Source organism: Phaenicophaeus curvirostris, chromosome 12, assembly GCF_032191515.1.
Source record: "Phaenicophaeus curvirostris isolate KB17595 chromosome 12, BPBGC_Pcur_1.0, whole genome shotgun sequence".
Lineage (NCBI taxonomy): Eukaryota > Metazoa > Chordata > Aves > Cuculiformes > Cuculidae > Phaenicophaeus > Phaenicophaeus curvirostris.
In genome coordinates this window covers 12908479-12931438 of record NC_091403.1, presented here as the reverse complement: position 1 = coordinate 12931438, position 22960 = coordinate 12908479, and the positions used below count along the sequence as shown (strand labels likewise).

General features: G+C 41.9%; 1 protein-coding gene across 2 annotated transcripts in view; it reads left to right on the top strand.

Annotated features, from left to right (window-relative positions):
• IGF1R (insulin like growth factor 1 receptor) overlaps positions 1 to 22960 on the top strand; it is a 189257-nt gene that overhangs the window by 156221 nt on the left and 10076 nt on the right. Inside the window, exons 11-20 of one of the 2 annotated variants that reach the window (XM_069867140.1) lie at positions 1988 to 2274; positions 3790 to 3926; positions 4240 to 4399; positions 5049 to 5154; positions 6509 to 6579; positions 9087 to 9316; positions 9609 to 9719; positions 11755 to 11914; positions 13905 to 14034; positions 19028 to 19162. In XM_069867140.1, the coding sequence (XP_069723241.1) occupies positions 1988 to 2274; positions 3790 to 3926; positions 4240 to 4399; positions 5049 to 5154; positions 6509 to 6579; positions 9087 to 9316; positions 9609 to 9719; positions 11755 to 11914; positions 13905 to 14034; positions 19028 to 19162 (1527 nt within the window). The remainder of the gene's footprint in view (positions 1 to 1987; positions 2275 to 3789; positions 3927 to 4239; positions 4400 to 5048; positions 5155 to 6508; positions 6580 to 9086; positions 9317 to 9608; positions 9720 to 11754; positions 11915 to 13904; positions 14035 to 19027; positions 19163 to 22960) is intronic. The other variant, XM_069867139.1, reaches the window with a different exon arrangement.

The window sequence follows — 22960 nt, the reverse complement described above, 5'->3', positions numbered from 1 at the left end:
CTCTTCCTGATGGGACTGTAGTTTTCACCAAGTTTTGTGTTGCTTTATCTTTTATCTTTTCCCCCTATCTTTGCCCAAAGGCAAGGCCGGACTGTACTTACCCCTCTCTGCCCCAGCCCTATACCCCAGAAGAGTTGAATCTTCTTGCTTCCCATAAAAGCTGTGATAGGCAAAATCGTGCTTTTTGGGTTCCTGCATTGGCATATGCTTTTGTGGCTGATTGAAAATGAACTTTTTATTTTCACTGCTTTTAGCACAAAATTGTTGCAGACATTCGTCACTTCAGTGCTAGGCATATCCTGTGTGCTTTCAGCGGTTCAGAAGTTTGTTCTTTCTAGCGAGTTAAAGCAGCAAATGAACACTTATCTCGAGTAACTTCTATAAATACCAGTATAGGGGAGGCACAAGTGCTTACATCTCCTCTGAAATTCCCACATGCCCCACTGACAAGTTAAGGCATTCGCTTGTGTGTTGCTTAAAACAATTTCTTGGTATCTTAGGAAGTTGCTTCCTTGTCTTCGTTTATTTCTGTGCTGTGGTTTACATGGCATCTGAGAGTGTCAAACGACTACTCAAAACCTAGTAAAAGGATTTTGGAAAATCTGTAGTGAACTCCTAGAAAAAAAAATAATTCATCCAGCCTCTGCCAGGAGATTTCAAAACCAAGTTAGCCTGGTTTTGGCTCTCTCTGCAGCGTGCTGGTCTGTGGCTCGATGTACTAAGACAGTATATTTGACTGTGAATTAACTTCTCCTGTTGAGTCATCTTTCTTCCTGTTGTGTGTTTGAGGGAGGCCTCATTCGCCTGGTTTGTAACTCCCTGTCTGATAGAAATGAGTTAGACTTTGTCCTTGGTAGCCCTTGTGCTGACCAGGTGCTAAATGGGCACTGGCCAAGTGTTTTCAGGTGGGACAGGATGCAAGCCAAAACTGGTTTTGTAATGATGCTTCCTACCTTCTTCTGTAATTCCCCATGTACCTGGCTTTCCAGGTGTGAGCAGTCCTGCAGACTTTGGAGGCTAAGAGAGCAGGCAAGGGAGAGCTGGAAAAGCCAGCTAGCCCTATGTAGTTATTGCTCCTGTGCAAGGCAGCCTTGTATCTGGCCCAGGACCGAGTTACAAGGCTGATGTGTAGCAGTCATATGTTGGTTATCTAACACCGTCCAGATGTTTATCAGTATGTTCATACTGAGGCTTGCGCTGATACTCAGGACTGTCTGCTACAGTGTTTCTTAGACTCAAGAAAGCAGTAGTGTTGCTGTAAATCCCCAAGTTTTTAACTTTCTGTACATTTCATACAGGTGCCTGTAAGGCGAGGCAAAGTTGCTGGGTGAACTCCTTACTGTACACAATATTAGTGCTGTGTTTTCTCATACTGCACAATCGTTCCTTTGCAGGGCCTTTGGGTGAAAGAAGTAAAGATACACAAATTACCTGCGTTAGTGGTGGGTAACATTTATGGCTTTCATGTGCCTTCCAAGGTTTATCCTCTCAGTGCAACACACTCTAAATTCTGTAATGTCACTACAAATGAAAAGGACATGAAGCCTACACAGAGTTAGCTATGCTAATCCAGCAATCTTCACAACAGTTTTTTTCCCTAGCCTTTTCCATCTTTGTCATCTGATTTTTATTTTAACTGTCAACATTACTGTCATTAAATACAAATCTGCTTTGCTTATTGAATAACAGTGAAGCCAGTTTTGCTATTCAGTTTGTTGTGGGAGGTCAGAAGTTTGTGCATTTGTCTTGGGGTGCAGTGTGAGCTTCAGAGTTTTGATTGGGTTTTGACCAAAAGAGAGAATAATAGGATTGCTGACATGTTGCAGGTTCAGATTAAGAGAAAGCTTTCATCTTGATTCAGCCTTTTTCTAGCAGAGTTACATATTTTGCCGTGGGAGGGTTTGCGCGGAGCTGTAAGAAAAGTGGTGTTTTCTAAAAGTGATGTTTCTCTAGAGACCTTTTCTGTACCTGTCTGTTTTCTCCACAGACCCGATCGGAAGCGAAGGGACCTGTTCCGAATCGCAAATGCCACTTTGGCCACTCGAAACAGGAACACAACTGGGACAGATCACTTCACCAATGTATCTGATGCAGAGGAGAGTGAGGTGGAATACCCGTTCTTTGAGACCAAAGTGGATGGCAAGGAGAGAACTGTGATCTCCCATCTCCAGCCTTTTACTCTTTACCGCATTGATATTCACAGCTGCAATCATGAAGCTGACACACTTGGTTGCAGCGCTTCCAACTTTGTCTTTGCAAGAACCATGCCTTCAGGTATGCTCTCACAAGTATAAAGCTTTGTTTTGATTTCGGGGAAGGGATCAATCTCGGGGAAGACAAACCCTGCAAAAACAGTTAGGAAAATGTTAATAATAAAAAAATTCTGTGCAGGAAAATAAGTTTGAGCTGTATAAAACTTTGTTACTGTAGTTTAACGTCCTTGACTGGTCTCTTGTGTGTACTTGCGTGACATGTATTGAGCCTGTCCTGTGATCCGGAGAAAGTTAGAAATGTCTGCCAAGTGAGTACCAAGGTAGTTATGAGAGAATGTTTCCTAGCGCTATAGGTAAGACCCACAGACATCAGACATGGTGGGTTAAAAGGTTTCATTCTTCAGTTCCCTGTGTGCTGAATAGAGGCAGGGGAGCATTTCTCTGCTAATGTTTAGTTTTGCTGTGTTTACTCTGAACTGTTTGCAGATGTTAGCGTTTTGCCGGTGGGAGTGTTTGCCAAATGTTTCTTTTGTCACAGACTGACCGTGCTTTTGTCCAGCCTGGAAACAGGAGGAGGACTGTGTTGCTTTGCGGCCAATGCCGGCATCTAGAGTACTTAGGAAGGAATAGGAATAGGAAACATTGAATGCTGTACTCATGTTTGGGACTTCTACAGATCGTACTTCTCAGAAGAATAGAGATGGTTTTAGTGTAAGCTTATACGTATCCAACAAAAAGCTTCTGACTCTAGCAGATGTCTGGGGATATTTGATGCAGAATGGTAGCAATTCTGTTTTGTTTCTAGAAGGAAAGATTGTCATAATCCAGATCCAGCTGTGACAGTAAAAAAGCAAAAAGTATTGCTTATTTCAAGGAAATAATAAATCTGTGATATTGGGGAAAAGGAAATAAATGTTCCCAGGTTTTTAGTGTGTGGCTCTGAAAAGTAAAGGCTAACTGATTCTGGTTTCTTCTAAGCCTGACAAGTATGTTAAAAGTGGCCTTCTTTGGCTTTCTTGGACTGAAACTGTCTTCATATTCCTGTTAAGTTTTGAGTAAAACACATAAAATAATCAAGAATGAAATGGAGGTAAATTCCTGAGTTACTGATGAGACTCCATTTTAAACTCTGACAGACTTCCTAGGACTGGATGTTTAGGAGATGGGTGTCTGTGAGTCAGAGCTTTGGTGTCTGGGGCCATTTGCGGCCAGGCTGCTGTTCACAGGTGTCTGGCGGGAGTAGCTGTGGCTGCACTGTTTTGGTACAATGGAGAGTTTCGAAGGAAGAACCCAGTGCTGATAAACAGCTTCTTAAGCACACAGTGACTGACATAGAGCCCATATCTGGTGAAGCTGTGTACACTGCACTGTTTTTCTGGCAATTAGCAGTTCAGACTCCACCAATCTCTCCAGCACGCCTGGCCGATGTGTTTTCTTCTCTGGATCTTTGAATAGCACTCGCTGCAATGCTTTGATACGTAAAGAATAATATGTACCTTTTATTTCCTCTGTTGTTGCATGAGTTCCTGTTTTAGTAATAGATGTTCTTCTCGCATCACTTGTAAATATTTTACAGAGGGAGCAGATAACATTCCAGGAACGGTAACATGGGAAGCAAAAGAAGAAAATACCGTCTACCTGAAGTGGTTAGAGCCTGCAAATCCAAATGGGCTGATACTAATGTATGAAATCAAATATGGCCAGCATGGAGAGGTGAGCATCTGACCTTTCTCTGTCAAGAGTTACTGCTTATAACTCTATACACAAGATAGGATCTTTCTTAACGTGCTTCTGCAGAGCAGAGATAGAAATTGTGGTTTCAAACACACAGCACCAGCCAGCGTGCCACCCCTTTATGTTGTTTGTCTTGATAGGTGTTGAATTCCATATATCTACTTAAAGTGTTTGAAGAAAACTGATGGGGCTTTTAGTCATAAAAATTAGCTTATCTGCAAGCACATCATTTTCTCAAGGATGAGGGAATGTGAAGCTATTAACATAAACTGTAATTTGTTTTTTCTTTTAGGAGAAGCGAGAATGTGTTTCCAGACAGGAATACAAGAAGCTTGGAGGAGCTAAACTAACTCATCTGAACCCCGGAAACTATTCTGCTAGAGTTCAAGCCACTTCGTTAGCTGGAAATGGGTCATGGACTGAGCCAATCTCTTTCTATGTGCAACCCAAATGTAAGATGAGTGTTCGTTGACTGTGTTGACTTGAGGGGCTGTTGTCTTTTTAATATTTCCTGATATTTGCCTGTGTAACTGAGCCTCTTGCCTGTACTCTGAATACTCCTCCTATTTGCTGATGCTTTTTTGGGAATTCCTCTACATTCCTGTTTTTGGCAAGTGCTGACAGACAGGAGATGTATCTGAGGTGTGGACGTTTTCTGTTTAGTTGTAGAGCAGATGTATCCACAGAAAACTGGAACTTCATTTTTTATTCTTTCTTAGTATTCTAATTGCTGGACTGTGAAGAACTTGGAAGTAAAGAGCAGTCTGTGCATATTCTGAATATAAGTATAAGCAATGGCAAAATGGAAAAAAGGAGAACGCGCAGTTCACTAAGGAATGGAAATCCTTAAGCATAGCTTGTGAAAACCAACCCCAGAAAGACACTGTTCTGCACAAAAGTAACACTTCTCACTGTCTGTTTTCTTGTTCCACTCATCTGCAGTCAGGGAGCATTTCTGAATATGTTTTTCCACATCAGACACGAAAATGAGTACTTTGATTTCTTCCCTGTATGGAAATGCACTGAATGGGATTTGAATGTTTCTTTGTTAATGGAGATTTTATAGAAAGATTGATACAATTGTTTTCTTGTTGGTTGCAGCAGCAAACTATGGAAACTTCCTGCTCTTGATAATTGTGCTCCCTATTGCTTTCCTGTTCATCATTGGGGGATTACTGATAATGCTGTACGTCTTTAACAAAAAGAGGTGAGTTGTATATGCTTGTGGTTAAACTGAAGATCTGTGCCCCTGGAGCAAGTTAGACATTAAAAAGAGGAATGGCATTGAGAGGACTTGAAGCTAAAGTAGATTCTATCTTGTTGATGTGTAAAAGGAGGTGGTTTAGAGTTACTAGCGAGCACCTGGCTGCTGCTTGAGATATGAGGAGGCTTTTTATTACAGTATCGTATTTGAGAAGGAAGAGGAGGGGTTGTCAGGAACATATCACTGTCAGGACAGTGATGGCAGACACTGAACCTATATAATCACAAGCTTTGATTGAAAGATAGGTCAATATAAATTCTGGAAACTTAGTTCAACTTAGGTTAATGTGATTTTTTGTGAATTCTAGATGTTTTTTGAAGTCTTTTTATCCACTTGAAAAATTACATCTGGGCAGAGCAGTCTAGAGGACTGTTCTGTTCGTTTGTTTTCCTGGGTTTTGGTTTTTGTAACTAGTGATAAATGCACAATGAGAACACAATGAGAAATCCATGCAAATGTTCAGCCTTGCAACTTTCTAGACGTGGAGGGTTTTTATTACACTCACGTAAATTATGCTCATTGAGTGTACTGTTATTCCCAGCTCTTATTCATTTGTGTGCAGACAGTAGCACTAGCTCTCCTGAAGCACTCCAGGAAGGACTTTGTATCTCATGAAGTACGATACCTGCTTGGCCTTCCCTTGGGCTCTCCTAGGTGAAGTGCCTGATAACTCATCCTTCTTGAAATAAGTTATTCTAGCCCCCAAGGATGTTTTGTCTTTGACTTTCTGAGGTTTGATTGAGAATTTTATTTCTATAGCTTGCCTCCTGCAAGAACTCTGGCAGTGCTGAATAAACATCATAGCCTGAAAATTGCCCCAGTAAAGGGCAGAGGGAGTGTTGTGTGGTTTTTTAAATAAAACAATAGATACACTTACAGTCGAATGGAATTCCCCATTAAAAACAGTCTTGTCCTTTGGTAGCTCGCTTCTCTCCCACAGTAGAGCAACTGCTGTTCAAAGTATGTTCTAAGCCACAGGTCACCAAGGTGAATCACTGTGCAGCTGCCTTGCTAGAGAGTTTACCCAGCAGCTGAAAGCACCTTGTGTTTACACATTTTCTGGTGCTGATCTGGTATAGAGAAGACTGCAGCTTTCCTGGGAAGGCTCTTCTGGACTGTTTTCCCATTGATTACGTGAGGTAGAATAAGAGCTTGGTTTGTTCCCTTTGTCTGAAAAGCTCTTCACATACAGTAAATATTACTCTGTCATTGAGCAAATGGTGGAAGTGCTGTAGAAGAGGTGGTCTGAGATTTACTTAGGTTTAAAGATTAAATAAGAAAAAAAATATTTCACCAGGAACAGCGACAGACTGGGCAATGGAGTGCTTTATGCTTCTGTGAACCCCGAGTACTTCAGCGCTTCAGATGGTAAGTGCGGCCTTTACACTTCTGGTGCTTTCTGGTACTTTCATAGACGAGCGTACCTTGTTTTATTGTGCTTTGCAGATATTGCTGGGTTTATTGCACCATTTTTTAGCAGTGAAGTATGTAAGTAAGTATGTACATTGGCTTTTTAAACATAATGCTATTGCACACTTAAAAGACTACAATAACTTTTAATAAAAACATAACTTTTATGTGCACTGGGAAACCAAAATATCTGTTTGACTCGCTTTATTGCGATGTTTGCTCTGTTGGGATGGTGTGGAACTGAACCTGCAGTATCTCTGAGGTGTGCCTGTATTCTGTATATGACTTTGAAAAGTACGAAACTCTAAAAGGGATGTTGTAAAACAGCTTTTGCTCTTCATTGTGTTAGCACAGCCATGGAATCCATCATTGATAATACATAAATGTCACCTGTCCATTGAAACCAAGGAGGTATTGAATTGTTTTCCCATAGTTCATTCAGCTAAGGTAGATTTGGATGCATCAGTTTGCTTTAAGATAGTCACCTACTCATCTGGTGATGTCATCACTGGAATGTAGTAAAAATTAATGTATTCATTATCTCTCATGTTTGCACTTTTAAGCCCTTTTCTGACCTATTGGAGCAAATCCACTGCTTGTTTCCAAGTACTTCTCCTCTAGAAAATAGTAACACTTGGGGAAAAAAACAACACTATCTCCTCGCTTCCTATCCCAATAAAACTATCCAACAGATTTTCACAGTTCCAGAAAGAGAAAAGCAATATTATGCGTTTCCAGGCATATCGCATGCAGAAATTTTGTGTTAAAATGAGCACAGATGTTTGATGTCATCCGTATTTGTTCTTCTTAATATCTGGAGTGTAGATAAATGTTTTTCTGTAGCTGGTGAAACAGTTTTTTAAAGCTAGTTTCAAATTGACCTGAGGTATTTGTAACTGATTTATGTATTTAGTGATGACAGTATTTAGAGGTGTTAGACTGGGACAGTTTTTAGATCCCAGCTGGTATATTTGTGCTGAATGCTCTTCTAACAGAGTGAAATAATTATAATTCTAAAGTCAGGTGTGGGGTTTTGGGGTACATCTTTAATTTCTTACAATTTTCTGTGGGAGCCACAATGGGGATAATGCTCAAGTCTTTAAAACTGTCCTGGAAATAAAGATTCTTTAAAACAAAATGACTCTTCCTAGAACAGAGTGCTTTTTTGGTTTTGCTTTCTGTATATATTTTATTTTCCTGTACTTTGCTATTTCCAGTTTCTTGTGTTGTCTCTCCCTGGGCAGCAGCAGGAGGTACATGAGGCTTGGCAGTCTAGGGATCCTCAGCTCTGCATCTCCAGAAAGCCCCTGTGCTGAGATGGCTTTGGAATGGAGAACTCTGGGAATTCAGCTTTCTGGTGAAATTGATTGCTTTGAAAAATAATAAAATACAAATAGGAACTAAGTTCCCACTGGAGCCCTACGTGCTAGATAATTAATTTATTCTCGGCTCCTCCTGAAGGTGTGAGTGTCTGTAATGACCATGTGCCTGTACCATACAGGTTATGTACATGTGGAGCTTTTCAAATCCAGGAGGAAATCAGAACATCAGATGAATTTCCTTGAGGCATCAGTTCTTCTGTTTATGGTTCAGTTTGGTGTTACTACTGTAGACTTCTTGCAGGAATAGTGTTTTCAAAGCCCCCAGGAGGCTAATGCTTTTAGCCAGGGTGGCAACAGAGTCTCCTACCCTTATTGTTTATTGTGACATTGTTAGGGTTAAAGGTCTGTCAATGTTCATGCTATAATTCTCTATTTTTACATTCTGCCATTTCACCCATCCAGAGCATGTGACACAACCGTCCCCTTCCTCTGGTGACTGATAGGCAGCAGCACCAGTGACTGCTCAGATGTCTTCTTGCCCGAGGCAGTCCTCCCTCCTGGCAGTCACTTTCTGAGATCTCTCTTCTGCCTCAGATCAAAGACTTGCAACAGCCGCGAGTTCTGCCTTTACTGGTGCAGCAGTGTGTATGCAAGTGATCAGAATGGTTTCATGCAAAGAGCCTACTAGATCAGAGAGTCAGTTTCCCTCTAGTCATAAAATCAATCTGCTAATAGAGAATACAGCAGACACTAAACTGATACAGATGATCGAGTGTGTTTGATGCTGTCTGGAAGAATTAGAAAACCAAGGATCCCAAGAAAAGCTGAAGCCTAATGTATTGATCCAAGCTTCTTCCCAACCTGACTTTGTGCTTTGTGGTTCCTTATTTCTCTCCCATTATGTCAGCACTATAGGGAGGCCTCTTCATGTCCACATTTCTTTAAGATTTATTTATATGCCAATTATCTACCCATCTCCATATGGGAAAGACCATGAGCTATTTGCATACGTTGTGCAAGGTCTCAGCATTGTGTCTGATGTTGTTTATAGTCAGACTGTTTGGTCAGTTGGCTTTGTGGAGCAGTGAGTGATGGCAGCACTTGCAGAAGTGGAATATCATGGGCTCTTCTTTCTGTCCTTAGTGTATGTGCCAGACGAATGGGAGGTGCCGCGTGAGAAGATCACTATGTGTCGAGAGCTTGGGCAAGGCTCCTTTGGAATGGTGTACGAGGGAATAGCCAAGGGAGTTGTGAAGGATGAGCCAGAGACCAGAGTGGCCATCAAGACTGTCAATGAATCTGCAAGCATGCGAGAGAGGATAGAGTTCTTAAATGAGGCCTCGGTGATGAAGGAGTTCAATTGTCACCATGTGGTAAGTCATGAAAATGTAAGCAGGCTATGATTCATACAGCTGTGGTGCTTATTGGCGTGAGGGAGTTCAGGGCATGTCTTGTCTGACTGGAGCGGGAGCTTGGGATTTTAGCTTCAACTCTGCACAGCTTTATGGTATTACTGTGAGACAGGAGTCAGAGGGGAACCGAATCTACTTTCAGACAGTTCCCACAGGTTCATGGGTGTTTGGGGCTATGTGTCAACGTGAATAAAGGATTACTACACTTCAGTTAGCTGTATTGGTAACTGAACGCTTGTTTCTCCTCTTCCAGGTTCGGCTGCTTGGTGTTGTTTCTCAGGGCCAACCTACGTTGGTTATCATGGAGCTGATGACACGTGGGGACCTCAAAAGTTACCTGAGATCATTGAGGCCAGACACAGAGGTGAGTCATGAGTAGCTGGATGTTTTTTTATTTCTTCAGTTAGAATCATCTTGAATGAAACAGCGTCACGTTGGAAGCCACAGGCAATTAGCCTTTCTTGCCCTTCTCTCAGAACAAAACATGAGCTGCTCTGTGATCAACACCTCTTTTCAGGAGGTAGCTCTTGCAAACAGCCCAGTGTACTGCATGGAACAGGCCTCCTTGTGTATTATTGAGTCCTGTTTTCCATATTTGGATTAAATCTTTGTCAAATCTGGTTTTTCATCAAGATATTAAACAAAAAAATGCCTGGTTGAAGCATGCATGTTAGTTGTTTCATGTTGTATATCCTGATTGTTGCCTCTGTAAATTAAAAATCTAATATTTTGACTAATGTGCATACTCTAATAGGTAGGCCATCAGTCTAGCAGCTAAACTTGCTGCATATGATACAGATGCTGAAGGATAAAGATGACACATAGGTCACTTAGCACTGAAATCATAACAGACTACGTAGAAAATGAGCTCAGCAGCTTTTGCCCTTGATCTAGAAATTTTGATGTGAATAACTTAAAGGAACAGAACATGAGCACAATATGTGCACAAGAGAATGAGCATGGTATAAGTGGAGGGCATTGTGTTAGCAAGAGCAGATTGCTTAAGTGATTGGATATATAAAATAATCATACTGGATACAGAACATACCAGTAGGACTATGGACTAAGGGCTTGACTAGCATTTATTATAAGTAATGCTTCAGGTTATATTAAGTAGTTTTGGTTGAATTCAACAAACTTCATAAAGACACAGTGACATCATATACAAATTACCAAAATAATGAGCTCTGTACTTGGCTTTTCTGTTTTGTATGCCGGTGCACTCCAAAGCAGTCTGTGTTAGGCCTGTGCCTAAATTCCCTGTCGTCTTTGTTGTGCAATGTAGAGAGTTGAGCAAAGTCTTTCGAAGACCAGAATAAGGAGGAAGGCAGGATGCTTCAATAAGATGTGGATAGAGGGCTTGCCTGATCACTGGCTTTACTGATAATTTAACCGTGCAGCTCCCATACTTGTCTCTTCCTCCTGTGGAAGGAACTTACACTGGTCCTTCTGGGCTTTCTTGGTTATATCTTCTTGGCTCCCATGGCGTGTTTTGTATTCATCTCTTGGGAGCCTGGAAGTAGTGGGTTTGGCTCATTATCTCAACATAAAATAGCATATTTTCCAAGTGATGGTGGGGCTGGACATGAATGCTTTCCATGGAAGGTGGGTAAGGGACCATTTAATCTCTGGGTGGGGATGTTATAAAGTTCAGTGACTTTGATGCATTTGTGCTTTAGGATCTTTGTCATTAGTAGAATTCAATACATAAGGCTGTTGATTTGGTTATTCTTCAGTAATGATTATCCAAGGGGTGTAAAGCCTAGACAAATTCGTACGGGTAAGGGATGGTTGGACATAACCAATTGTGTATAAATACTTGAACTCCATCCATGAGACTGAAAACAGCAGAAGCCATATATCCATGGATGCTAAGGAGTGGATTTTCTTTAGAAGAAATTGTCCCGTAAGGCTTTTCTCCTGTTTGCAAATAGATGTAATTCAAGCAACGTCTGGTTATTGAGAACTGGGGAACAGGGATTGAAATCATTTAGCAAAGCAAAGGTGGTAAAAGAGTAGATATCTCATTCAAAATAAGCCCTCTGCTTTGTATCTCAGAACTTGTGTGGCAGCAGGATGGACGTTTAAAACTCCATAGGTGTAAGATTACATCCCTATACCAAAAAGCCTTTCTGACTTGTATTCTGTAAAATAGAATGGCCTGTTATAAAAGAGCTGTTTGGGAGTTCTGTTTATAACCCAGCTCGATACGGCCAGTTTTCCCACTAGGCAGATGCTGTGGTGTACTTAATCATGAGTTCTTGTTAAGCTTGGGTTGTGTCAGACTGAATTGTGATAATGTGACTTTTAAAAAAAAAAATTACATGCTACAATTTGATGTAGAAACAGTAACTTTTTTCTTTCCCCCTTACCTGTTCTGTTTCCTTAATGTTACTCAGAATAATCCTGGCCAGGCACCTCCAACTCTGAAGAAGATGATTCAGATGGCGGGAGAGATCGCTGATGGGATGGCATACCTCAATGCCAACAAATTTGTTCACAGAGACCTTGCTGCGAGAAACTGCATGGTGGCAGAAGACTTCACAGTGAAAATTGGAGGTGCACCTTCTCGACTTTTTTACACAAACAAAAACATCATCCTGAAAAATTAGCATCTTGGAAGGCATTTTAGTTTTTGAAAGACCTTTTAAAACTTAGCTACAGTTTAAATTTCTGCAGAATCAAATACATTCCTTATGAAGGTTTGCTGTGATTTAAGACCTGGGAGCTGTCAACATTGAGTTGAAGCTCTTAGAATAGTTGTTATTGTTTAGAATATTAGAATAGTTGTTATTGTTTCAGCAAGGAAATAATGTGATGGGAAGGGAGGGTGCTGAAAGAGCGAGTGAAGCACTGAGGTGCAGATGCTGCAGGCATCTGGGTGGATGGTACAGTTCCCAGTGGTGTCTCTGTTGATGCGCAAAAATAATTCCACCTACTGTTTATTGATTCAAGCGTAAGAATTCTAGTATTCTTTTAAAGCATATCAGATTTGGAAGTGGAATGTATGGCTTGACTTCAGCTGGATGCTTTCCAGTCTGAAGTGGAGTTCTGCTTTCCAGATAACAGAATGGCTTTCCCTCTGCTAGAACACTACTTTTTTTTCCCCTCTTCACCATCCCTGCAAAACAGTGTCAGATGAGTTGTTTCAGACCTTTCTCTAGAGAGGGTGAATTTAAGCTTCTGGCTGTTTTTGAGCTGTGCACATTAAAATAACATGTATAGCAACAGGCTTCTGCTGTAGGAAACTAATGCTTTTTCTCTGAGCTTAGCTCAGCTATTTTGGTAGCTTGTAATCCTGTCATTTGGGAAAAAGAAAAAAATTTACATTTTGAATCAGTTAATTAGAAAATAAGATCTTTGAGGGATTTTATGCATTTTCTGCAGGTTTGGGGGAAGCCAGCCTGAATCCTTCCCCTTCCAGTTTTCTCAATCCTCCCTCTGCCAGCATGTTTTAGAGTTCTTTGAACTAGAGATGGTGCATTTCTTGCCTTTAACACGGTACATGGCTACCCTGAAAGCATTTTGTGAAACGTTCTGCCCTGCTCTCGTTTGTCTACTTGTACTGAAAACCCCTTCATGGAGAAACAGTTCAGGACCATCTTGACTGGAACACATTTAGGTCTTGGAGGAAGCTTTATGCTGCACTGTCCTATGCTCGTTACATATCTGTTTTGTATTTGCATTATCTTTTAAGAGAATTTTTAGTTACAATCACTGAGGGTACCAGTGTCCGTAGCAGACAAGGAACAAGAAGCATCAGTGGTTGGTCACTCATCCAAAGCTGGTAATAACGACTGAGAGCTGGAGGAATGCTGTCCTCTGTTTGCTCTGCTTTTCCCAGAAAAAAATGAGGCAACTGCAGGTCTGCACTGATAAAAGGGATTTTGCCTTAGGTCTGCTGTATTAGCAGACAGTATTTAGTATTAGTAAGAGATCGATGCCACTTGATTGATTAACTTATTGGTTAGTGTCTGAAAACATAGTTACTGGCTTAAATAGGCTTGTCCAAGACCCAGCAGTTTTTGTGAGTCAAACTGATGGTACAGAAAAAAAAATCTGGAATAGGTTTGAGTTACAGCCAGGAGGGTGAGCATTATTAGATCCAAGTCTTGCACACACTTATGTGTTTACAGCTAAGGACATGCGTGTAACCTGAAGCATGTCTTTAATATCAGTCTGTGTTAGTTACAAGTGAACAGCTTAATTCTCTGTAGGATTTGAGATGCAATATTATACAGGAACTGGAAATTATCTTTGGAGAGAGGACAAAGAGAGAGAAGCATTTCCCTCAACATGTGAGGTTCCACAATTTAAGACAATATTTTTAAGTACTGAAAGAACTCTTTACACTGTTAAAAAAAAGAAAATCCTTGGATTCAGATAACAGATGAGTGAGTTATATGACATTCAGAAGACTTAGCTTACTGCAAAGCTTGAGCATAAACCTAGGACTTTTCATGCTAAGGTACTTAAATCATTCGTACAGTGGGTTGTAGTAAGTGTTTATCATTTCATCATGAACACTCAAAACATTTATACCTTCTAGATTTTGGCATGACAAGAGATATCTACGAGACAGATTATTATCGTAAAGGAGGGAAAGGTTTGCTGCCTGTCCGTTGGATGTCCCCAGAATCGCTGAAAGATGGAGTCTTCACAACGCACTCCGATGTCTGGTAACAAAAAAAGGGCTCTGAATAACTGTCCCCTTGTCTTTCTAGCCTCTTGTTTTAGTAGACTTAGCATAGTTAAGTATAACTGCTTCTCCTGTCTCCTTAAAGGTAACTCTTTTTCCACTGTAAAGCATTTTGCTTTATATTTCATATTTCCATTGCAAGACCAAGAACTCTTGAGGTTAAATTCTCCTTTCAGAGAGAGCAGGATTAAATGGATTTCCAAAACTGGAGGTGGCGGCATGTTTCCTGCTGTGGGTTGTAAAATCAGTTGTGCAGTGAAAACATTACTTTCACCTGGAAGAGCAAGTTGTCATTTTTCAAATTGCCCTCCTTGAAGAAAAGCATTAAAAGTTGCCAAGAATATAGAAAGGTTCATAGTGCTGACCTGCTTTTCTATCAAAACCTCCTGTGTAAATAACTCCACTTTCCTGCAGATGGTTTGTGTACACTAGCAGGTTTTTTTTTCTTGGGAGATCTCTCTTGTGTATATCCTTCTCCATTTGGAGCCTTGTTTGCTTGTTTTATATACCGCAAGATGCAGAAATAGGTTTTTCTTTAGAAGCACGTTGCCTGGTTGCTGTATCTGTGATGTTATTAATAGAGGCATTCAGGAAATTTCAAAATACACTTCTTAGAAGAAATAATCCTCTGGAACAATTCCCCAGACACACCACTCCCCCCCCAACTTTTGCAGATAGGTAGGGAGGACTTGGCAGAAGGTGAATGTATACTGACAAAACCTCTACTGTCTTTTATGGTTTCCCTGCCTTCCTAACAATGTTTTTATGGCTGACCTGACAGAATTGGCAGCTGATGGCCTCCAAATGTCTAGAAGTCAGTAGGAATGGTGTTTTAGTAGTAAATTGCATATTCGTTAAACAGCTTGAAGATTTTGGAGTCAGTGGATTGTAGTCCACAGCCACCAGCATCAACTGAAAGGTTCAGAAGAGGAATTATGTAGCAAGTGAAAAAGCAAAGCACCAGAATGTTGCTTAAAAAATTTTGGCATATGGCTAGTAACTTATTTATGAATCCGGTAACCCTCAACTTGGAAAGAGATGAAAATAAGCACTGTGAGTTGAAGGGGAAGCCCTGCATCAGCCATTTATCTTACAGAACAGTGCAGGCATGCATTTGGCAGTTCCCCTGCAGTAAAAGAATTCTGGGACTTGTAATGGCTTCACAAAGTAGACAGAAATTTGGAATATAGTGCTAGAAAATCCCCAGATGTAGAACTGAACGAGCCTGGAGTGGAGAGCTGGCACACCTCCCCATTCTTGCCACACAACAATAACTTTTAAGTCTAGCCATCGTCTCCAGCCATTGCATTGAAAGCGGCCTCCAGCAGATGAGGTGTTCAGCTTCGGTGACGCACTGCACTTGTTCCACACACGCTTTCCTTTTAGTTTGTAACTGTTCAGTGATGTTATTGTTTAAACATAACTCAAATTACAACCGAAAAAAATAGAATTGCAAAATTACAGAATGGTTTTGCTTGGAAAAGACCTGTAAGGTCATTGAGTCCAACAATTCATGCAGACCTATTAAGACTGCCACGAGACTAAGTTCCCAAGTGCAACATCTACTTGTCTTTTAAATATCTCAAGGGATGGTGACTCAACCTCCTCCTTAGGCAGCCTATTCCAATGCTTGACAACCATTCCAGTAAAGAAATTCCTCCTAATATCTAACCTAAATCTCCTCTGGTGCATCTTGAGGCCATTTCCCCTTGTCCTGTCACTGCTACCAGGGAGAAGAGACCAACCCCCACCTCGCTACAATCTCCTTTTATGTAGGGAGCGATAAGCTCTCCCCTCAGTCTCCTTTTGTCCAGACTAAACAACCCCTGATTCCTCAGCCATTCCTCATAAGGCTCGTGCTCTAAACACTTCACCAGTTTTGTTTCCCTTCTCTGGACACACTCCAGCATCTCGATGTCCTCTTTGTAGTGAGGGGCCCAAAACCCTTCAAACCATAGATGTGACGCCAAATCAAGCACCAGAAGTAAATTAGTGCTTTAGTTGTTGCAGGAAAAATGTGAGTTTTCCTTCGACATTAGCAAGATTGGGCGTTCAGCACTCATTCAGCCCAAAGCAGGGCTGAGCAAACAGCATTGCAGTTGTATCAGCGGGGCAGTTTGAGTGAAATAGCCGAGCCAGACATCACATGAAGGAAAGTAGCTTACTGATTATATGGTTGGAGAGGGAGAGGAGTAAAATATTGCAGGTTTTCACTTTAAAGCATAGAGAGGGGAAAAACTGCTTTGTGGAGAGCAAGTCCACAGCTCTCAGGATTCTAGACAGTTCCTCCTTGGAATAGTTTGTCATCTTAATTATTAGAAGTGACTGATTGTGGAATTTAGTTCACATAAGTGTACTGTCTTTTGAAGTACAAAAATACTGGTTCAACGTGAGGAATGCGCTGTCTGTTCAGAACATGTACACATTTGCTTTTGCCACATGCATCCACAACTATAGAATCAGAAATTTCAATCCAAATTCCAAATGTAGTGGAGCTTGACTTATCGCCATCACAAAATACTGTCTATTTGATACGGCTAAAAGAATCGCTCCAGTTTACTTCTCAATAACTTTTAGACCAAACACTGTACATTGGAGCTCACTTCATCCTAGGAAAAATTACCTGAGTCCTTGTATTGGTTCAGATTTGAAGTTGCTTCCTGCAAACTTTGTAGCTTGGCTGTTTTGGGGTTGTTCATTTTCATCAAACAGTAAAAAATGTTGAGATTTGTTTTCCTGCCTTTTTGGTAGGAAGTTATGACATCTGGTTCTGTGTTCTTCGAGATCTCTTTTAGAAGCCAGAACGTCAGAAAGGCAAGACTCTGCGAGTGGTCAGAGTCCAAAATTTATAAGCTGTAAGGTGAAATGGCAAACTGCAAGAAGAGTGCCTGGAGATTTAGAAGGGTGGAGCTTTATTTTAGCAATTCATCCTTTTATTGCTCTTCAGACTGAAGGATGAGGTAATTAGCCAAGACTGTTTTTGTTGCAGTTAGGTTAGGAGAACATTTTAATGTACTGCTGTTCAGGGTGAGGGTGTATTTCTATAAATAAGTCCTCAGCATCTTGTGTTCTTTCAGAGCTGGTAGTTGCCTTGAAGGAGCAGCCTAAGTTTATTTGTTACGATAATATGCCTCGTAGGTGCACAAGACTTGTTCTCATTATTCCTGCAGTGATCAAAGTAGCTTCAAAGGCACCAAAATGTTGAGTTGACCCTCTGTCCCTCCCTCCCCTGAAAGGCAAACAATTGCAAGTCTGGCTTCTGGCTCCAGATGCAAACAGTTTTAGATACAGTGGATAACTGAAAGATAAAACCGCTCTACCATAACCAGATAATAATACTGGGCTCCTGTTTTCACAACAATACCCTATTGAAACTCTGCTTTTTTCTGCGAGCTTGACTCAGCACTTTAGCCACACAAGACAAGACAGTATTGAGATTTTCCTTCTTCGCGCAGCAGCTCTAAAAGTAGATGACTTTTTAGTGCTGGGCAGACAATTTGAGCTATGTCTGCTCAATAAACTAATTTTAAATGGAGGTATTTTTAGAAAGTGTCAATACTTAACATCCGAACCACGCAATTACATAACAATGTTTATGTTTCTTCGGCAGTAATCAATTCCTGTTGTTAGATACGCTTCTTTTTTCACCTCTGCTGTATTCTGTAGTTAGTTGGAAGGAGCTAGAAGCTGTTTCAGGAACATAGTTACATACCTGTTGTAAAAGGTCCAAATGAGTTGCTCCTGTGAGCTTAAATGTTTTGTGGCTGAAGCAACAAATTAAGGTCTTGGTACAAGAAGCTGGAGCATTTCTTCCAAGCCTTTTTCAAAACTTGGTTTTGTTGCTTGCTGCTCTGTTGAATGACTTCATCCTTACTTTTCACCTTTGACTTAGAATGTTGAATAAACCAAAGCAGAGGGATAATTGTGTTACACAAGAAGTGGATTTGTGCAGGGGGAATAGAGGTGGGTTTGTTTGCTTTTAGTGGTAGGGCTGATAAATTGCAGAGGTGCGGTGGGTAGCATTTGTAGTCTTGCTCTCGGCTTGCTAGAGCAGTAAGGGGAAGATGCAGCTTTCAAATTGGATTTGTGTGACTCGAGTATTTGTGATAAAAACTAGCTTGCACTGGAATGAGAGCATCCCATTCAGCATTATTTCCTTCCCATCTGCTATTGGGGTACCTGTTACATGAAGATTTTGAGCTTACTCTTTTAAGTCTACAGATTTTTTTTCTTATTGTCTCTGTGGCTTGGGATTGCTTGTCGAGCTCACTTTAAATAACCAATGTCTGCATCTTCTCTACCAGCTTAGAAGTTTTGATTCCCCGCACCCTGCCACACATGTATCTTTATGCAGACTTTAGTTATCAGATGTCTGTCCAGCTTGAGGTCCTCTGTACAGGAAGTACAGAGATAGGAATACAATTTTTTTAGATTTTTTTTTTTCCTTACCTGCCTCTTTCCCTTTCCCTCTGCACTGTTCTTGCCACCTCCCAGTGCACCTAAGGTCAGAACTTAAAGCCGTGGGAAAGGGAGAGGAGATGCAAGCTGATTCTCCAGGCAAGCCTCGTGAGTTAGGAGCCTTCTGGTCAATACAAAGAGCTTGTGGTGGCTTCTTACTGATTGCTCTATATAGAACTGATGTAAACAAGCCATGTCGATCCACTGAATGATTATAATCATGGCTAACTCTGAGCTGTAGAGTATGGTGTGGAGAATGGAGATGCAATATTACCAATCTTTTCTTACAGAGATCATTCTGAAGAGCCTGTTTCTCTACATTGACTAGAGAGGTTTGAAGTCAGCAGTCTCTGATGCTAGGTGATGTAGCTATCGCTATAGCTGCATAGTTTTTGAGCAATTGGAATTTTTTGGTAAAAGAAAGAACCCATGAACACCTACCTGCTCAGCATCATGTAAGAAAAATATCCTTGTAAATATTTCTTGGCTTTCTAAAGTTTTGATTTGTTTTCCAGGTCTTTTGGTGTTGTACTTTGGGAGATTGCAACGTTAGCGGAGCAGCCTTACCAAGGCATGACCAATGAACAAGTGCTCCGCTTTGTGATGGAAGGAGGTCTGCTGGAAAAACCGGACAATTGTCCTGATATGCTGTAAGTGTCCACAGTTACCACTCTTCTCAGCACACAGCTTATTCTTCCTGATCCCGTCAAGGTCCTTTTCTGCTCTGTCTGCCCCAGGAGGGGTTATTAAAGAGTGGTGGTAGTAATGTGAGGTGCTGCTTGAGCAGTCTGTCCATCCAGTGTGTTACAGTAGTTAGACATGCCAGAAAACAACTTCGCTTGTGGTCAAAATCTCACTTTGGGCTATGTCCTCTAATAAGGAAACAAAACCCAATCCTTGTGTTCCTGAATAAATTTAGATTTAATGAATGCTCTTAAATGACACTTGCTACAGCAGAGGACTTTGTGCCTACATCTTGTCTCCTCTGTTTAAAGTAATTCTGTTGAGCATAAAGGGAGAAAGAGCTTAGGATGAGCTGCAATGCACTGTGCATAAACTTTGTGGAATTCAGCTTTAGGTCAGTGTACAGATAAATGAATGTATGGTTCCTTTGTTTGAAGGTGTGTTGGATCAGCGGTTTCAGTCACAGTGCTCATCATACAGAGATAAACGAATCCCCCTGCTAACAGTTTCCTTTCCTGTAGCGCAGAAAGAAGTACACAAACCCCTTTGCCTACCCCTGGAATCAGTACAAAGCCTCGCAGGAGCAGAGGGTGTTCAGTGCAGCAGGCAGCAGTTTTTAGTGTTGCATTGTTAAAATAATTCTGCTGGCTTTTGTGTACAGTACTTCGAGTTATGCAGTCTTTATTACTTTGATATACTTCCCAAACTGGGTTTTGGGAAGGAAATAGTGCGTCTTGCAGTTATTGAAATTAGTTGGAGGCCCACAGAAGGGATACAATCACTTAAGGGCCTCAGCTGCCTGGGATTCTTAGGAAAAGAGCTTTTCTGGCTGGAGCTCTGGCTTTGGTTTCAGATGACAGGCAGTGTTGTTTTGTTGTTCAAGGGGGGTGGGTGGTATATGCAGGGGGAGGTGTAGCTGCCATGTGATTCCTCAATTTCACATTCTTTCCCTTCCATGATGCTGTGGAGAATTTCTGGCAGTTGGATTGACTGGAGATTGTTTAACGCAGAACTGTGTAATGGAGGGAGGGCGTGAGCAGAGATGGGGAAGAGTGGAGGCATTGGCTCCTCGAGTCTATAGGAAGAGAACACCTCGGTGGTGAGAACCAACTCAACAAGATATTCAGCATTAGGAATTCCTTGTTATCCTGGGGGATGTGTGGTATGAACAGGGGGATGAGAGGGGAGTCACAACAAGAAGCTCTATTTACTGCAGCCCACCCAGCCTGTTCTCCTTCCTCCTCAGAGACACTCCTCTGCTTGCTGGGCATTCCTGCTGGATGAGTCCGTGTCACGCCCCAGACCCATGAGCCATGTGCTCGCGTCCAGGCCCACCACTGCATCACCTCCCCCTGTAGCAGCCAGCTCCAGATCTTGAGCTCAGCCAGGTGAAGGAGAGCGGTGCTTACTCCTGCACCTCCACTCTACTGAACCTGGTGCCACAGATGAGGCCCACAGGCAATATCCCAAGCTCAGTCCTTGGGGAGGTTCTGCTGCTGCACCACCTCTACTATTTGTCGCTGGCACCGCAAAACAAATGCACAAATGGGCAGCCTTCACACAAAATGTTTAAGGCAAAGAGAGACGCGAAGTCAGGCTTTATAGTCCACTTCCAGGATAACTGGCTTGCAAGGTGGGACAGTTTGGTTAGTGTCTGGTAGAGCAAATCTTTGCCCCAGTGTATAAGACTGAAGGCATGTTTTGTGCTGGTTTTAGTGAAGAAGCTGTCAACACATCAGTTAGGGGGCCACCAAAACGTTGGTCATACATTGTAGAGGTGCAGATTGAAAAATCTGCTTTGAATTTAGCCTCTTCTCTCATCAGAATAAGGAACGGGGCTGAACTGAGAACTAATGCTTATCCAGTTCTGTGGTGGCTGCGTTTGGTTTTGGGTTTTTTTGGTGATACAGTAGTGTATGCAACATCCTGACTGTCTCCAAAATGCAGAAAGTATTAATTGAGTGTTTTGACCTTAGAAGTTCATTGTGAGCTTTAGCTCCCCTTCAGCTTGTTTTGTCTTTGTATTAGGAGAGCCACCCAAATCTGCTAAAAAATTCAGCGAGGCTGTTGTAGCAGTAACAGCAGGAAGCTCCAGGAATAGTCTTTGCCTTTGTTCCATGCACATGCATTTGGCATTCAAAGAACCTATTTAGTGTTGTTATGATGCTTTTTTGTATCTATGCTTTCGCTCCTTTCCCTGCCTTCCATCTCGTTAGCCCAAGGTGCTGTGCAGCTCTTGGTAACCTGACAGCTGCTGCCAGGCTTGATCCTCACACGTGTTGGTGCTGGCAGGCACAGAGACCTGGTCTGCAAGCAGAGTTCCTTTCCTCTCTCCAACTGTCTGATAACCCACTTCGCAGCAAGGGCCATAACAAGAAAAAATACTGGTTGGACAGAAAGGTGCTTGTAACAGAGTTGCAGAGAGCTTGGAATTGCCTATGGATCTTGCCATGCATCCCCAGCACGTGTGAGGCAAGTGCTTTATGAAAAAAATAGGGGATTCTCCTCTTTGTGGAGGTCACTGAAAGATTCTGTTTGAAGGCAGCTTTCACACTATGTCTGTGCTGTGGAAGGTGGTTTCTAGACAGGCAGAGTCCCTGTTGCAGGGCAGTCAGTGCACTGCTTGCACTTGGTACAGTGTGAAAGGCGAGTGGGAAGCGGAGCCAGGAACTGCACTTACCTGTCTCACTTGGTACACTACAAATGCAGAGATACTTTTTTTCCTCTACATTATTATAGTTCGGCTTGGAAACAACTAAAATTGTGGCTAGAACACAGATTTACCTTTCTGTAGAGCGAAGAGAGTGCACTGACATACAAAAACCTCCGGAACAGGTGGAGGAGGTGGGCTGCTGTGGGGATGAGAATAGAGAGAAGAATCTTGCTGCAACTGTCACTGAATCTGCTATTTTTAACCTTGCAGATTACACGAGTGTTGATACAGCCATGCACGCTTCAGCCACAGAGCGGTAGTTTTCATAAGGGCCTCTTGTTGCTTCCCCTGCACGAATGCTACGTGGTGCAGGCAGTCCTGGCCTTTCCATCTCTCCTGACTGCAATGCTGGCAATGCTTGTTAGTGGCCGTGCTTTGCTAACCTCTGGGAGCAGTGAATTGCTAGCTTTTAGATGGATAAGAGATGAAGGATGCTTGAAAAACTGGAGAGGTTTGGTTCTGCCCCTTGGTTGTATCAGATGCTTGTGCAAAGGGGGATTTTGCGGCGTGGTTGTCTTGTGATTCAGAGAGGTGGTAAATCCCTGTGAAAGAGCTAAGCACAGAGCGGATGGTAATTCTAGAGGCTTTTTACTCCTACACAGGGTGAAACAAGACTCAGTTCTGTTTATGCTACACCCTCTTGGCATAGTTTGCATGGTTTTACAGACAGAACCATGTAATAAGACAGATGGTTCAATAAGACAGTGCCAGGAGGCGAAGATGTGCTGGTTTGCTCCTCTTCCTGTGTAATAAGTTCTGTTTTTATGTACTACCATTGTTATGGCAGCGTTCATCAGGTGATGGCTGCATGGCAAGAAGGTTTGTTACAGTTGAAGCTCTCAGACAGTGTGTTCCCATGGGGCTTTTAAAAGTTGTGGAGGCTGGAATTCCACTCTGTTTTTGAAGCAAAATTGCTTCCCCCACATGTATTGTAGCTGACTAGACTATTTACGCATTGCTGATCTTCCCTTTGTTCCTGGCAAGCACTCGGCTAGAAACCAGGGTCTGCTATGCAGAGGTAACATCAGCGTGTAGCAGCAGCAGAACAGGA